The following is a 16,673-nucleotide window of genomic DNA, read 5'->3' as shown; positions in this document are numbered from 1 at the left end:
TCTTCGCCAGATGTTTCTGAGTCCCGCCTGTGCCAGTCCTGACTGTGCCTGCAGTGAGTCGGCACCCAGAGCTGGATATGCCTTCTCTCCGCCATCAAAATGCATGCTTGTGTGTCCGAGAGAAATTCCACGGTGGGGTGCTGTAACCCCAGAGGAACTTTCCTCTTCGTGGACTTTTTCATGGGCAAAGCCCACAAGGGTCCTTACAGCCGTCCAGCCCTTGGCCTGTCTGCCCCTGGGGTGGGAAAGGTTGGCGGATGGTGGCCACACGGCTCAGCCAGCCAGGGGCAGGGCCCGGTGCAGAGGCGGGAGCTCCCGCTATGGGAGCGAAGGCCTGGGCATGCGGGCAGCACGTGGACACACACATGCGGGTAAGCCTTCTTATGCTTGGGTCTTTGGAGGCCTCAAGCTCCGGTTCCATGAAGGTGACCCCCATCAAGCCCATCAGAGGATGTGGGGTTCTGGGGGAGGTGTCTGCAAAGGGGCCTGTATGTGGACCCCATGAACCCGCGACCCCCTACCCCCTCTAGCTTCCACGCCCCCTGGCACAGAAGCCCCCAGCTTCTTCCCCACATTGAGTCTGCCCGAACCCCTGCCGGCCACGCCCATCCTGGGCCCCTAGATCAGAGCTTGGGGCCCGTGGGGGAGGGTGGTCTTCCCTGTTCTGTTCTTCCCCACTCAGTTCCTGGCACCGAGCTGGGCACCCCAAGGGTCCCAAACAGACTCTCCCCAGCCCTTCCTCCCGGGCTTGTGGGGCAAGGGCAGGACGGGAGGCTGGAGGAATTTCCCAACACAGACGTCACAACAACGAGGAAGCAGACCCAAACCCACAGGCTCTGCACAGCTGGGCGAGGCCTCCCGGAGCCGCTCTTAGCCCCAGCAGAGGGACAGGGAAGGACAGCCCCAGGGCGTGGGGTGGGAGCCGGAGACTGGGGGCCACTGACCTTGAGAGCGTTGTGGGAGGTACCGCTGGGCCTCCTCCTGCCCCCGTCCTCCAGCTGCATCTCAGAGTAGAGCTCCTCCTCGTCCTCCTCCATGATATCGGAGAGGTCAGAGCCCCGGCTGCTCTCTGTGTGGTACTCGTCTCCGTGGCAGCAATGCGGCTGGGGGCCGAGAGAGGGGATGCTGTGGGGGCCGCGGCATGGGGGCCACCCAGGCTCTCCTTGCCCCCCTCCCCCTGCTCTGCTGGCTTGCAAGACCCCCGCTCATGATGTGTATGTGTGTGTGTGTGCGTGTGCATATGTGCACGCGTGCGTGTGTGCATATGTGCATGCTTGCATGTGTGTGCATATGTGCATGCTTGTGTGTGTGCATATGTGCACGTGTGTGCGTGTGCATGTGTGCGTGTGTGCATATGTGCATGCGTGCGTGTGTGTGCATATGTGCATGCTTGCGTGTGTGCATATGTGCACATGTGTGTGTGCATATGTGCATGCGTGTGTGTGCATGTGTGCATGCTTGTGTGTGCGTATGTGCACGTGTGTGTGCATATGTGCATGCCTGCGTGTGTGCATATGTGCATGTGTGCGTGTGTGTGCATATGTGCATGCTGTGTGTGCATATGTGCATGCTTGCGTGCGTGCATATGTGCACATGTGTGTGTGTGCATCTGTGCACGTGTGCGTGTGTGTGCGCGCGCGTGCTGAGGAAGGCCCGAACATCCCCATCCTGTCAAGCTCAGGGGGCCAGGAGGGCGGGGACAGCCAGCCCAGGTTGGCTAGCTCTGAGCCCGCGGTGACCGGCGGAGACCCTGGCAGGCTCTGGGGCAGCAGGGCTCAGGCACACTGCACGTGTGCAACGGAGAGCCGTGGGGTGGGAAAGTCCGTGCACGTGCACCATGTACAGGTATTTACGCTTTTTGCAAATACCATGTCACCCAACACGCTCACGCACCCTGCATTGTCTACAGAAGAGATGGGCCGGGCAGGAGGCGCCACCCACCCCACCCCGTGAAGGCTGGGCTCATGCTGACCCCTGATGGAGACGGTGATGTGCATGTGCGCACGGACACGGCCAGCCCTGGCCACGCACGGCGACACCAGGGGGCTGCTGCTCCCACATTCACCAGCTCAAGTGTTTGCAGCGAGATACGAGATGCAGCAGCGCTCTGCATGCCGGGCAGGTAGACGGACCACGGCGTCCTGTTCTTGCTGGATGAAACTGATCAAGAACGGGGTCTTTATTTTCCAGGTGGGCGATGAGGCAAATGCATTCAATAGCAGCTCGGGGCACATTTATTAAAAATACTCCAGGGGCGCCTGGGGCCCTCAGTCGTTAAGGCCCAGGTCACCTCACTCAGGTCATGTTCCCCGGGTCCTGGGACTGAGGCCCTTGTCAGGATCCCTCCTCAGCAGGAAGCCTGCTTCTCTCTCTCTGTCATTCCTTCTGCTACTCCCCCTGCTTGTGCTCTCTCATTCTCGAATAATAAAATCTTACAAAACAAAACACAAAATCCAGTTTTCAATTACTAGCCCAGATAAGGACATGTAAGCGTTTCTGGCCATGTGAAGTTGGCGGCCTGCTGGAGGCAGGAGGCTCGGCGTGCCTCGCGAGCAGAAGGGGCCAGGGATTCTCAGTCTCAGCTTCTACGGCCTTGGGGAGGGCACGGTTCCAGCGGCAATTCTTTTACTTGGGGGCCAAGTATAAAGCATTCTAAGAAGGGCTTCAAATACACAAAGAGCTGGTTGGTTTCAGGTGGTCTTCCCCAGGCGTCCAGGGCGCATGGCCCCAGTCTGCCCAGTGAGAGGGAGGAGCCAGTCTGATGGGCTTCTGGGAAGGACTTTTTCTCCCAAAAAAGTCCCAAGACTTTTTTCATCCTTCCCTTCCTTCCTTCTTGGGGAGCTATCACATAAGGATGCAATTACTGGAGCTATGGCAGCCACTTTGTAGCCACAAGAGGAAGGCCAAAAGTATGGATGATCCAGAAGCCAGAGCCCAGGCACTCTGCACAGCTGAATCAGCCTGGCGAAATCCATCCCCCTGAGGCTTCCCACTATCACGGTGGGGAAATGCCTTCATCACCGTCATCATTATTAGGGAGGCATTCTGTGTCTTATGTTCAAATGAGTGCAAGTAGAACAATATTAATCTTGCAGACAAAGAGCCGGCTGGCTGGACGAGCTGTGCAATCTGCATGCAGAGCTACAGCTGGGCGGCAGTGGGGCCAGGACATGACCCCACGTGTGGAAGTCCAAGGCCCCTGAGGCCACAGTGTTGCCCTGCCCCGTGGGTGCCACTATCTGCCGTGTCTTCGCGCCCTGATGTCCTCACACTGCCCGACTCTCCAGGTCTTCCCATCTGTTGCACAGACAATCCGGGCGCTTCCCTCAGGGTGCATGTGGTCTGAGCATGGAGCCACAAGGTAGGCGGGACACAGCTGCTGCGGTAGGGGCCTGGGCAGGGAAGGGAGCACTAGCAGCTCGTGCTGTAGGCATAGGATGTGGATCCTCATGTTTCCAGCCCCCCGTGATGCCTGGCACAAACCAGATGCTCCACAACCCTGGTCTGATTAAGGAAAGCAGGTGAACCAACGGCGGGTTTCTCCTCAATCAACCAGGTGGTCACCTGTAGGTTCACCTGACCCACCCGATTATCCCCGCGACCAGACGCCAGCACAGGGGAGTTGGGGAGGATGGGGGCCTCCCATATGGGCTTCTGCAACTGCCCCTGGAGGAGGTCAGTCTCGGGAGCTCTGGCTGAGGCCAGGGCAGGCCCACGGGGACACCACTCTCACACTCACCTGCTTGCCGAGCTCCGAGCCCTTCAGAAAGTCATCCACCGACGCGCCTCTCCTCTTGATGTCTGGGGACTCATAGCTGTCCTCCTCGTCAGAGTTCATGTACTGCCCACCACCCCTCTCCAGGAAGATGCTCCTTTTCTCTAACTTGGAAGGAGAAGGAAAGGAGCGGTCAGGAGGGGCTAGTGAGCGGCAGGGGGCATCCAGGTCCCCGTGTCTTCCAAGCTCGGCCTCTCCTTCACCCAGCACCCCGGGCAGGGACCTGTGTCCAGTGGCCGAGCATTGGCCTCAGTGCACTGTCCCCTGTCCCTTACCAGAACCACTTCCCGTCTTTGCTGGAGGAAACCTAGGGATACCAATGGAAAGTTCTCTCTCTATCCAGCTATTGGTCTGATCAATCAATGCTTTCTTGAAGAACGACATTCAGAGGTTTGCTTTCTCTCCTTGCCTTCCAAAAAGTGAGCTGGCATGGGGGCAGCATTCCCTGGCCTGGCTCCAGCCGGCTCTGGGGACCCCGCCTGGGGGTATTAGGGCTTCGGGAGGTGCAGCTGCATCCCAAGGAGCAGAGGGACACTCGCCCCCGACCGCCAGGCCCTTCCTGCCCACAGAGCTTCACCAAAAGCATTAAGCACCACCATCTGGGGCCGGGCTTCTGCCTCAAGAGAGCACAGCGGGGGAGGGCCCCCGATAAGGTGTGTACTGGAAACACTTCTTCTCATCCAGGGTCACAGTGAGTGTTGAATTGTTTTTTTAAGTATTTACAGCCCACACTGAGCCACCTGGGGGAGCTCACACACAGCCTGGGTTTCCGGTGTTTCAGGAGGACTGAGAGCTGTCACTACCTCTCACATCCCCCCTACTCCCCTCCCCCATGGCCTGTGTGTGTCCAGCATGTGCCCTGGGTCACCCGGCTCTGACTTTTATGCTCTGTGCTCTTCCTGAGGTCCCCGACCTGGTCCCCAGCCCAGGGCCAGGCTGACCGACCATGGGACCCCCAGGCATCAGCACGGATGTCTACATCTCAGAGCAGACGCCCCAGGGCTCCCTGTCCTGGAGGGAACCTGCGACTGGATGGGCGGAACCAAGCAGGACCCTGACCACCGCTGTGACCTTGGCCGCAGCCCTGACCGCAGGCCGCAGCAGACATGCCGGGTGCCCTGGCAAGCCAACACGCCTGAGAATGAGAGGGATTTGTCCTGGGGTGGGGGCAGGGGTACGCGATCCAGCCCAGTTCCAGACCCTGCTCTCCCGCGCCTGGATGGGGCACCACTTCCCAGGTGTTTCCTACACCAGGTCTCACCCTAAGTCTCGTGGGGAAGACGGCCCCACCACAACCCAAATGCTCCGGCCCCATGGCCCAAACAGATCTGGGTAACAGGCACGCGAGTGTATTTTTATAGGCGCACTTCTGCACGTAGGATGTGTGCATATGCACACGGCCGTCTATATGTGCACGCGTGGGTAAGCAGGTCCACCTGTACGTGTGTAGGACAGCACAAATGGAGAGATGCATACACACGTGTGTGCACACGTACACACACATATACGTACACACGTGCATACAACGTGCAGACGCGCTCGCACACACAGCCGCGGCGCTGAAGCACACAGAACAAGGACATGAGCCTCGTTCAGGAAGAAGGTCCCCAAGCCCGCTGCAGAAGGCGTCTTTCAGACCCTCACTACAGACCAGAGCCTGGGTCATGGGCTCTCACGGCCTGGCGTCCGAGCCAAGCCAGGCCGGTAGAAAATCACTGGATTTCACGTACTGAAAACACATTTTGATTCTCTCTGGATCTGGCTGAGAAAGTGGCCCATGGGGACGCGGAGGCCGTGTGACATCCCCCCGCCAGGCCAGCCAGCCCCCGCGCGCCAGCGCTGCTCCTCCACAGACTGGGGGGTGGGGACGGTGAGGGGTGTTGGAACCAGCAAGGAGAAGCCCGGTCTTACCCTGCTGCTCTCGGCCACTCTCTGCGCAGCTTCCCGGGCCATGGCCTTGGCGACAGACGTGGAAACCGGGGTGCCCTGTGGCTGCGGGAGGATCCGGCTGGGCGAAGGGGACCGCCTCCCCGGGCCTGAACCCTGCAGGCTGGGCGGCTCCAGCATGTGCCCGTGGGCCGGGGCCGGGACCCCACCCTGCTCCCAGGCCCCGTCCATGGCGACGTGGGGACCCAGGTGTTCATCTTTGGTATCAGGGGCTCCGGCACTTGCTAAGGGCTTCGGTGTGGGAGCAGTTCTCGGGTGGGGGGTCGGAGGCACCAGGAGGTCGGGGGGAATGGCAGCAGGGGCAGAGTCCATGGACTCGCCCTGGGCAGAGAGGGTCCGCACGGTCACGGCCTTGGCTTCCAGGCTCCGCAACCGCACGATCTCCACAGCTATGCTGTCCGCCACGGGGGAGATGACCTCAGCCACCTGTGCACAAAGAATGCCCATCACAGGCAGCCCACCTGCCCGCAGCCTCTCTCCCTGCACCTTGCCAGATGGGGGCCAGCCCCCAGACGGCCACCCGTGCCCAGGCGCTGGGGCCCGATCCATGCCCAGCTCCACCCCATGCCCGACATGGAAAGCCTCCGAGAGGGGCGCGGGCTGGAGACTGCCACAGATCCCACCCCCCACAGTTGGTGGAGGTTCTTGGGCCCCAACGGGGGCCAAGCATTTCATTCCATGTCCAGGTCCAATCCAGACGTAGGTGCGGGGGCCTCAGAGGCATCAGAAACCAGGTAAAACTGCCAGTTGGATGAGGGGAGGGGGCCCAGGCAGGCAGAGGCCAAGATGGGCTTCCTGCTGTCAGAGAGGACACACTTCTGCAAGAGCACAGCCTGCCTGCGGGCTTCCCCATGGGGGGAGCACAGGGGAGCCCTGGGGGAGGAGGGGGGCACAAGGGAATCCTGGGGGGAGAGGGGAGCACAGGGGAGCCCGGGGGGGGGAGGGGAGCGAAGGGACAATGCCCCTGAGGGTGGCGTTCTGGAGGACCAGGCAGGAGGAGCTCAGAGAGGCATCTGCATCTGACGCGTCAGCCCTGGGTCCTCTGGAGGAACAGGCTGGGGGTGGGAGATGGACAGAAGCTGCCTCAAGCCCGTGTGTGTACCATGTGCCAGGACAAGGCTGGGGCCCATACAGGGTCCCTACGGCGGCCATTAAGGACACAGGCACTCTGGGAGCCAGGCCGGCTGTGCGTGGATGTGCAGATGTGCCCCCGCCCCTCTGGCTGGTAGTATCAACTTTCCAGCAATAGCTGGTGGAGTTTCTGAGCCCGTCATCACCGGGGAAGGCCTGATTTTGCGGGGCTGAGGGGTGAGTTATCAGCACTGAGGGGAGAAGCACAGGCACTGCCCACGGAAGGTCAGGCTGTGGCCATGGGAGCCGGGCAGAGAGAATTCTGGGGAGGAGGAGCCGCAGGAGAGAAGGGAGCCATCCGTGGGGGCCGGGGGGCACTGCAGGTGCTGTTCAAGACGTACTGGTGGATCTTGCTGGGGGAGAGAGGGACGCGCCCCCACCTCGTGCTCAACCCTCCAGGAGCAGGTGCGGTTCAGGCCCCGGCAGTCCCCACGCGACCCCCCAACCGGAACTCACCCTCTGCCCTTTTGCATACACGCCGTAGCCAGACACGTTGGCCCCGTTGGACAGTCCAGAGGTCGTCAGGGCAGGTGGCTTCCAGGAGACCTGGATGGTAGCGGGGGTGGCCCCAGCATGGACGGTGACATCTTGTGGGGGCGCCGGAGGGCCTGGGGGCACAGAAGACCGCACTGTCAGGGCACAGCCCTCGGGCAGGGGAGTGGCCGAGAAGCTCACTGCTCTCACCTGGAAAGCGCTCTGGCTCAAGTCTCCAGGACGGAATGCGAGAGGGCACGCCACACCACCACACGGGAGGGTAGGGCAGGGCAGCAGGAGGGCAGCAGCTCCTAGCGTGCACCGCAGCCCCGTGACTCACCTGGGCGTCCGTCCACCCTCTGGGACCACCTGCGCCCTGTTCCCAGTCTGCCAGCGTAGACGAAATTACCCAGGGCCATGGGACTGGCTCAGGACGCCTCAAGGAGAGCCCAGCCTTGGGCCGAGGAAAGCGCTCTCTCCCCTCCCTCCCTCTGCTCGTGGACTTGAGAGAAGATAGTTGTGGACCACATGTCACCCATCTTCCCACCCCGTGGGAGGGGACAGAGCCGAGCGACTGTCGTGCCGTGGCCAGTCTGAATGTGCTGTGTCGTGAGTGGCCAGTCCAAGCCATGCCAAGGCCATGGCCATGGCCCCGGTCACGCTGGAGGCTCCCAGGGACAGCAGGATGGCCCGCGCTGCCTGCCACCCTTTCCTCCATGTCTGTACACACTTCTCCACATCCTCCTTTTGAATGTGGCATTTCACTGGGAAAGGAGCATATTTCTAACTGCCGGGGGGATGTCTCCAAGGCCCACAGACCGCACGACCTTGCAGTAGTTCCCCCAACGTTTGCACTTCCGGGGGTGGGGGGACTGTCCCCTGAGGATTCTCTGCATGCCACGCACTTCTCCTCACTGTGTCCTTTCCATCCTGGGATCCTCACGCGGGCCTGGGGTTCCAGCATGCCCCCACTCTGCATGTGAGGAAGTCAAGCTTCAAGGTGCTGAAAGCAGGCTCACACCCACACTTCCCTGTAGACCATGTGCAAAGGCAGAGACGAGTCCACTCTTAGTAACACGCTGCGATAAAGTGCTTCAAGACGTCTGCACAGCCTGGCTCGGAAGTGAAAATCTACCAGGATGGTTGATTTACAGGTGACGTATTGCCGAAGAAAGGTGTGTTCAGAGTCTGACTCAAAGAGCCGGTGTCCCGTCCTTCCCTATTCCCCCGGCCACTCCCCCACTCAGCCCTGATTTGGCTACGGCAGGATACAAGGTCTTGGCCTTACAACCAAGACGGCCAGTTGTATCATGCTAAGATGCAAACAAGCCAGAGGCAGAATAGGATGGAGATAAGAAAGTGGACCCTAGAGCCTCCCTGCCCAGGTTCAAGTCCTGTTACTTGATCTGCCAGTTACTAACATGGGACCTTGGACGATGGTCTTTTATTTAATTAGTTTATCTTAAAACAGACGTAATACAGTGCCTGTTGGCAACAACGGCTAGGAACTAAAACATCATCACGATTATTACTCTACTCCAGCTCAGACAGCTGTGCTAGGTTTCCAGACTTCTGTTTCAGTAAGACGTGGCCCTATGGCTGACTCCTGGTGGAACACGAGCAGAAGCGACGGGTATGCCCAGGTGAGCCCACCGAAGGCTCCCCAGGTGAACTTGCAAGGTCCTTCTCCCTCTGGTTGTCTGGGAAGGAGGTGATCCTTGGGGGCAACCCCAGGAGCCACAGAGTAGAAATGGTGAAACCAGGAGATGGACATACCTGGGTCCCCAAATCACCACCGGAAGAGAGCAGCCCATCAGGGAAATCTGTATCAGAGCCAATCACAAGCCAGCTCCAGAGACATCACGGCTTCCAACATACAGTAAGTCATCAATACAGCCAACTCCATTAAGCCGCGAGATTAAATGGAACTGAGGTGTGGGCACGGTGCTTGTAACAGTGCATGGGCTCAGAGTATGTGCCACCTACATGCTCACTGCTATTGTTTCTACTTGACTCCAAAGGGATTGGGCTCCTCACCCTCCCATAAAAGATCTTGAAATCTCCACCCTCTACATCAGAGGATTGTGCCCCTTGTGTCTGGAGGGCACAATCCTTTTGGTCAGGGTCACTTGTTCTGATGGCCATTGGTAGCTGGGTGGGTCTGATCAGACTCAGGGGATTTCGTGATGATGAGTCTTGTCTCTGTCTCTGAGGGGGACTGTTCTTTCCTAAGCACTCACTGCATCAACCCAAGTGCTGTCCATCTCCCTTCCCTGTGATTGGTCACCATGGTGGACTCGCCCCGCAGAGCATGGAAAAGATCATGGAGGCCCTCAGCCGCTCAGCTATATCACTGCCAGGGCTCTCAGAGACACTGTGGGGCACCACTTCCCCATATCTCCCCAACACTGCCCTCCTGACCTGGTAGCATCATAACATGAAAGCAATCAGTGGTTCTTGTCAGAGCCAGGCCGCTCTCCTTTGCTGACGAATAACACCCAGCAACGGGAAAAGGAGCCATGCCTCATGGTGGAAATCAGCACCTCGAACCACTTCATAAGGCTTCCCGTGAGTATGCCCTGTGTGATTCAACCTATGCTACAGGGTAGAGAGAAAGTGAACAGCATATGACCTGTACCTTGAAAGGAGGGAAACACAATAGCAAACCCTACACTTAACCAAATTCTTCTTTATTCTCCCTTAGAATACTGCCCGGCTCACTTGTACGAGAGATGGAGTCCAAGCAGGAAGTGGTGTTCTTGCTGGATTGTGCAGTTAGAAGAAGGTGTTCAGTGACGGTGGACATGGTAGAAATTGAGGAGAGTGGTTTCCGAGAGTGATGATCCAAGGCAAGAGGATCCGTAACCTCTGCAAGCCCATTCCCCTCAAACTATTTGGTGACCCCTAAATCATGCCTGTGTGGGCCGGCAGGAACACAAACAACATAAAGGAAAGTAAACAGCCGGAAATCTGTAGCATTCAGTACTGATTCTGGCAGCTGCCGAGTGCTACGAGGAAGAATTTGGAGTTCAAGTCCTTCTAGGTTAGAGAAGCTTGAGCTTGCTGTTGGAGACACAGAAGGTCCAAATCACAGAAATTGGGATCATGCCTCAGGGCTAAGGGCCACATTCTAAAGGCAAAAATGAAATATACTCACTGAAAGAAGCATCTACAGGATTTAGATATGTCACAAGTAATATAAGTGTTAGAATAAACTTCAACACTCTGTAGAGGTGTTGTTACAGCTGTTACTGGGGAAGAGAACAGAATCCAGAGCCTCTCCAGGGCACAATCTACAATGTCCAGTACATAACGGAAGTCGCTGGATGTGGAAAGAAATGAGAAAATATGATATATAATCAAGAGCAAAAACAGTTGGTGGAAGCAGGCCCACAGATGACCCAGCTGTTGGAATTAGCAAAGACTTTAAAATACTTATTAAAAGTAAGTAAAAGAATGTATAAGCAAGGATAAATGTGGTAGATGAAGAGATGGGAATCCCAAGAGAGATAAGTAAATCTTAAAAAGAACCAAGTGAACATCCTAGAATTGAAAACTACAATGGCCAAAAGAAAAATTTCATTCAATGTTCTTTTTTTTTCCATTTAATGTTCTTTATAGCAGATTGAACACTGCAAAAGAAAGAAGAGATAAACTTGAAGACAGAATAATATAAATTATCCTGACTGAAACATAAAGAGAAAATGATTTTAAAAAATAAATAGGAGTTCATAAATCTGTATGACAACAGCAAGCAATCTGACTTAGCTATAATCAGATCCTCAGAAGGGAAAAAGATAAAGTAGAAAAAAATCTGTGGAGATATATAAAGTCTGAAATTTGAAGATAAACTACCACCACTACCACCCTTAGATCCAGGAATATCAATAAATTTCAGAAAAGATAAGTAGAAGTAAAAGTAAGCCTAGGCACATTAGAGTCAAATTACTAACCATCAAAGACAAAGAGAACAATCTTGAAAGGACCAGAGAATGAAGGGGACAACAGGAAAGAGAGCTGCTCCTTACGCAAATAGGAAAAGCCAAGCGAAAAGGAATGATATTTGTATAGATCTGCAATTTTAAAAAGTCTAGAATTCTATATACAGAGGAAAAAATATATTTTTTAAGTTTTATTTATTTAAGTAATATCTACAGTCAACATGGGACTCAAACCCATGACCCAAAGCTCAAGAGTTGCACACTCTTCCAACTGAGCCAGCCAGGTGACCCCAGAGAAAAGATATTTTTAAATAAAAGTGAAATGATGAGATTTTATTTTTTAAGATGACCAAAAGAACACTGAGAGAGAAGCTAAAGGAGGTTCTTCAGAGCTGAAAGGAAATCATACCAGCTGGAAATATATACCTACAAAAAGGGATACAAACTGGTGGAAATTGTAGATATATTGGGAAATATAAAAGGCAGTTTTTGTCAAATTCTTCAAAGGCGATTGAAGCAAAATAATAATGTATTGAGGGGTTTACAACATATGTAGAAGTAAAATATATAAACACCATAGTAAAAATGAAGAAACATACATGGAATTATACCGGGTACTATTCTTTCCTTGTAAATACATTATGTTATTAATGTAAGCTCGTTTTTAAAGAATTTCAGTTATTTGAGAGGCAAAGATAGTGACAGAGATAGTGAGAGTGAGCACGAGTGGGAAGGGGAGGGAGAAGCAATGTCCCTGCTGAGCAGGGGGCCCTACACAGGGCTCAATCCCAAGAGCCTGGGATCATGACCTGAGCTAAAGGGCCACAGGGCCACCCAGACACCCCTGTAAGCTAAGTTTTAATAAGTTAAATATGCATGTGTTACTCCCTATGGCAATCTCTAAAACAAGAATACAAAGAGTTATAGCCCAAAAAAGTCAATAGAGGAGGAAATAGAATAGAAAAATACACTTAGTGTACCTCCCCCCGTCCCCCAAAAAAGGCAGGGAAAGATAAAGAGAAAAACAAGACAAATTGAAAAACAAAGAGCATATGGCAGACTTAAACCACGTTATACCAGTAATTGTACTAAAAGTAAAGAAACTAAAGATTCCAATTAAAAGGCACAGATTGTCATATTGTTATAACACCATGACCCAACTGTAGACTATTCACAGGAGGCATACTAAAAATAAAGATACAAAGAACTTGAAAGTTTAGAAAAAGATATAACATGTAAGCACTCAGCGTGAGAAAGCTGGTGGTCGTATGAATATCAGACAAAGCGGACCTCAAGACGAGAAGTAATACCAGAGACAAAGGGGGGCATTTCATGATGAGAAAGGGGTCAATTCATCCAGAAGAACTAACAATTTAAATGTGTATGTACCTAATAACAGAGCTTCACCATATATAAAGCAAAAAAAAAAAAAAAAAGAGAAAACTAAAGAGAAAAAATAGACCTATAGACAATTCTCAATAGCTGGAAAGACTGAGCAGACAAAACCCAGCACGGGTATGAAGATTTGAAGAATTCTATTAACAGGTCTCTCGTGCCCCATCTGGGAAGTGGCCTACCTTTCCTGCAGCCACTGGGCACTCTATACACAGGCTTCTGGTCGTGGTCTGCCTTGAATCTTGGGGGCCCAAAATATCAAGCCAGCGCCAGCAGGCAGGGGGACAGTATAGCTCCGGAGAAATGACAGCCCGTCTCTCCTCACTCAAGCACCCGGTAGACCTGGCACTGGGAGGGTGGGGGATGTACAGGGCGATGCTTAGCCCAGGCTAAAGGGAAGAAGTCTGGCCACCTCCACTGGGAAGGGCTGGCTTCTGTAGGGACCACAGGATCCTGAGGCTGCCAGTTGGAAATGACACGCCTTGTTTGTCTAAGCCCTTTTGAGAGTCTTTTTCAGAAGATGGTGTGTGCCGTGTTGCAAACGCTAAAGATCATCTTCAATTCTGATCTGAAATAAACCTCTGAACCCAGCTTTCAACAACCCCACACCTAGAACTGAGGTACCACAGTGGCTCCCACTGAAAACACTACATTCCCTGCCCCCTACAAGTCACACAGCCTGTGTCACCCTAGAGCACACACACCACCCATCCCTCTGCTGACATCTGTCCCTGGGACGAGCTCTGTGACCTTGTGACCCCACCCGTGATGTCCTGTTTCTAGTATCGGCTTGCTGAGGACCCACAGATCTCTCTCCCTGTTGGGGGAGGTGTGGCTTCTCATAGAGGGGGGACTCTGGAATGCATGGTACCAGCATCACTGGTACTGATGTGCATCACTCTATCCAGACCAGTTTTCTGAGGGCTAGCTTTGCATCCTGGAGCTGATGTAAGAGTTCAGGAGCCCCGTGAACTCTTTCAGGGTCCCCCGTGTTCCCCTGATCACCTGGCTCTGGCACTTTGATCAGCCCCAACAAGGGAAGCTGATTATGCTACCAGGCCTCATTAGTCTTAAGGACAATGTGCCAGAGCTGAACCCACTCTGGGATTTTCCTCAGCACTCGCTTCCACATAAAGTGAAATCACAGCTGAGGGACAGGGTTCTATGGGTGAAGGAAGACCTAGACCCGCTGTACCGCCCGCCCCAGCCCAGTCCCCGCGTGGGCCCGGAGATGCTGGCGGCATGTGGGGCTGCTCAGTATAAGTCATACCTGACATGACCAGCCCAGGAATGGGCTGGTCTAGGAGCACCCCTTTTCCCCCACACAGGGAGAAAAGAGGCAAGAGGCCTGCCTGGAAAAGAAAGGAGGGGGCGATATCCTCCAGCGCCATCCACTGCCCTCACCACCGTCAGAACATCGTCCACTGTGTGCCCCCCCCACCCCAGAATTCATGCTGAAACCCTAACCCCTTGGTGATGGTGTCAGGAAGCAAAGCCTCCGGGAGGAGCTGATGTCATGCCCGCGGAGCTCTCAGAGGGCCCTCACAGCCCTTACAAAGGAAGCCCCACGGGTGCCTTGTCTCCTCGCCCCTGTGAAGACACGGGAGAAGATGCCGCCCATGAACCAGGACGCGGGTCCTCTCCAGATCTGACTCTGCGGCGCCCCGGACTCCGACTTCCAGCCCCCGGGACCGTGAGGAGCGGCTTTGTGCTGCGTTTGGGGGTCAGGCAAGGGCCAGGATGTCAGGGACGGGGAGCTCCCCTGTAGGACGCACCCTGGGCTCACATCTGGACCCATCCTCTCCGTCTCACTGTGAGCTTCCCTAGAAGCCCCTCCCGGTGGCCGCAGCGCCTGTGTTCCTCACCTCCCCCGAGCCCCGCCCCCAACCCGGTGCCTGGTGTTTCTGGTTTCTTGACCCCCGCACCCCCAGCACTGACCATGTGACTGCACAGTAAGCATCAAGGCAAAGAGGTGTTTTCATTTTCCCAGTATTCCCGGTTGGCGCCGTGGCCAGTCAGGAAATCAAAGTGTCACAGGAAACAAGTGCGCTGGCCCTTTACAATCCCCTTCCTACTCAGACATCCCCCCCTCCTTAAGGTAGCATCTGCCCCACGTGCCCAGGACTTCGATGCTGTGTAGGTCAGACTCTAGTTGATGGTGGGTTTTGCCAATGCTGGAGAACACAATGAAATAGAAGCAAACCCACCACGAACCAAGAAGCCCATCCCGTGTGCAGTGGGAGACTTGAGGCAGCGGAGCAAGTGCTCCCGGACAAGAAATGACTTGTTTGTAAAACCCACTGACCAGTGAGGTTGGGCGCGGCCGGATTCCTTAATCACTGGGCTAAGTCCAACAAAGAGGATGCTGAGACAGGCATTTCCAGGGCATCTCGTGAGTAACCCAGGACGAAGAGAGGCTCTAGAGGAAACAAATTATGCCCCCAAATATCCTTACAAAAATTACCTCTTTTGCTCTGAGAAGGCTGCTCTTCCCCCAGGTGCCTGAGTCCCCACCTGGCACAGCGAGCCTGCTCAGAGGGGGCGCCACAGCGAAGACCAGCACCACGGAAATTTCTGGAGGGCGGACTGCCCCATGCAGCACGGGCAACCCGGAAACGAGCAGACCTGGCAGGCTTGTGCACCTGATCTGCTCTTTACGATTTCCGACGATTTTCCGTAGCAGATACGCCCAGAACCCAGAAGAGCGTCGACAACAGAATCTCACACCTTCTCCATAAATTCAGCCACGTGTGTGATCTCAGATGAGAGAGAGAACGGTTTTGCAGGAGGGCAGGCACTTGGCTTGCTGTCCCGCTCCATGAGCACACCTGTGGGAGGGACCCCACGGGGCAGAAGTCCTCTCGTGCCCCCGAGGGAGGCCTCACCGCCTCCTGTCTTTTCTAGGCTGGCCTCTTGCCAACGCCACTGTGAGAAGCAGCATCTTCAAACACATGGTCCCTCTACAAAGTCCACATAACTCCCCCCGTCTCTCTCTCTCCCTCACACACACACATTGCTGCGTCTCCTTCCAGAACAGTGCTGCCTGGAGGCTGCCCTCCCAGCCTGCTCCCGCGCCGCCGCCCTCCCCTCTCCCTTGGGGTCCCCATGGGAGGACGGGCCTCACCTGCAGGCAGCGTGGAGAACTCCACAAAGGCCTCCTTCTTCTCCCGTTGCTCCAGGGGCAGCTGCCACGGCATCTGGTGGGGCTTGGCCAAGACCTTCACCTTGTACGCCATGTTGGGCCTGAGGTTGAGGAACTGGTACTTGTACCTGGCAGCCTTGACGACATCGAGCTCCTCCTCGTTGAGGAAGATGACGTGGCTGTAGTTGCTATTGGTGGGCAGCCAGGAGAGCTGGGCGGAGATCTGGGTGATGTTGTCCACCCTGAGGTGGGACGGGGCCACCACCACGTCCTTGCCCACCAGCAGCGTGCACTGGAGCTCGTCCGAGCTGCCCCTGCTGGTGATGCATTGCACAGAGATGCGGTAGGTACAGGCCGCCGTGTTGAGCTTCTCGATGAGAGCCTTGGTTCTGCTCCCCAGCATGAGGCTCACGCGGGTCTCCTGGTCCACCAGCACGTTGTAGCTGCTCACGGTCCCCCAGCCCGGCGGCACGGCTGGGGGCTCCCAGGCCACAATGACACTTCGGGCGAGTTGCTTGATGAGGGTGATTTTTCTAGGGTAAGGCACGATGTCTTCTCCGATCTCGTCGATGTTCACGCCCAGCGTCCCCGCACCGTTGTCCGTGACGCCGGTGTCTATGTGAGTGGGGGCATGGAGGTCCAGAATGTTCTCCCCCTCCAAGCCGATGCTGGCGTGGTTGATGAGATTCTGGTCCTGTTCAGTCCCCAGCGTGCTGGCCAGGCGCGACTCATTGTCCTGGACAAAATCCACAAAGTTGGAGGGCACCAGACCCCTCTGCCCGTCCAGGAGCTCACCTGTTGGCACAAGGGCAGTGAGATCACCTGACCGTCCCATCAGGGCCCCCAAGGTCCCGCCCCATCATCTGTG

At 55.5% G+C, this 16,673-nt stretch overlaps 1 protein-coding gene across 7 annotated transcripts in view; it reads right to left on the bottom strand.

The window, feature by feature from the left end:
* The window catches only part of RIMBP2 (RIMS binding protein 2), a 205,767-nt gene that overhangs the window by 19,834 nt on the left and 169,260 nt on the right, over positions 1 to 16,673 (bottom strand). For all 7 annotated transcript variants that reach the window (XM_059408179.1, XM_059408182.1, XM_059408180.1 and 4 more), the window contains exons 11-15: positions 15,788 to 16,600; positions 7,310 to 7,461; positions 5,687 to 6,148; positions 3,740 to 3,883; positions 945 to 1,103 (exon numbers count right to left, since the gene is read on the bottom strand). In XM_059408179.1, coding sequence (XP_059264162.1) covers positions 945 to 1,103; positions 3,740 to 3,883; positions 5,687 to 6,148; positions 7,310 to 7,461; positions 15,788 to 16,600 — 1,730 coding nt within the window. The remainder of the gene's footprint in view (positions 1 to 944; positions 1,104 to 3,739; positions 3,884 to 5,686; positions 6,149 to 7,309; positions 7,462 to 15,787; positions 16,601 to 16,673) is intronic.

The sequence above is a fragment of the Mustela nigripes genome, chromosome 8 (assembly GCF_022355385.1).
Source record: "Mustela nigripes isolate SB6536 chromosome 8, MUSNIG.SB6536, whole genome shotgun sequence".
Classification (NCBI taxonomy): domain Eukaryota; kingdom Metazoa; phylum Chordata; class Mammalia; order Carnivora; family Mustelidae; genus Mustela; species Mustela nigripes.
Note: the sequence above shows the minus strand (reverse complement) of the source record. Positions and strands in the feature narration are given on the sequence as shown.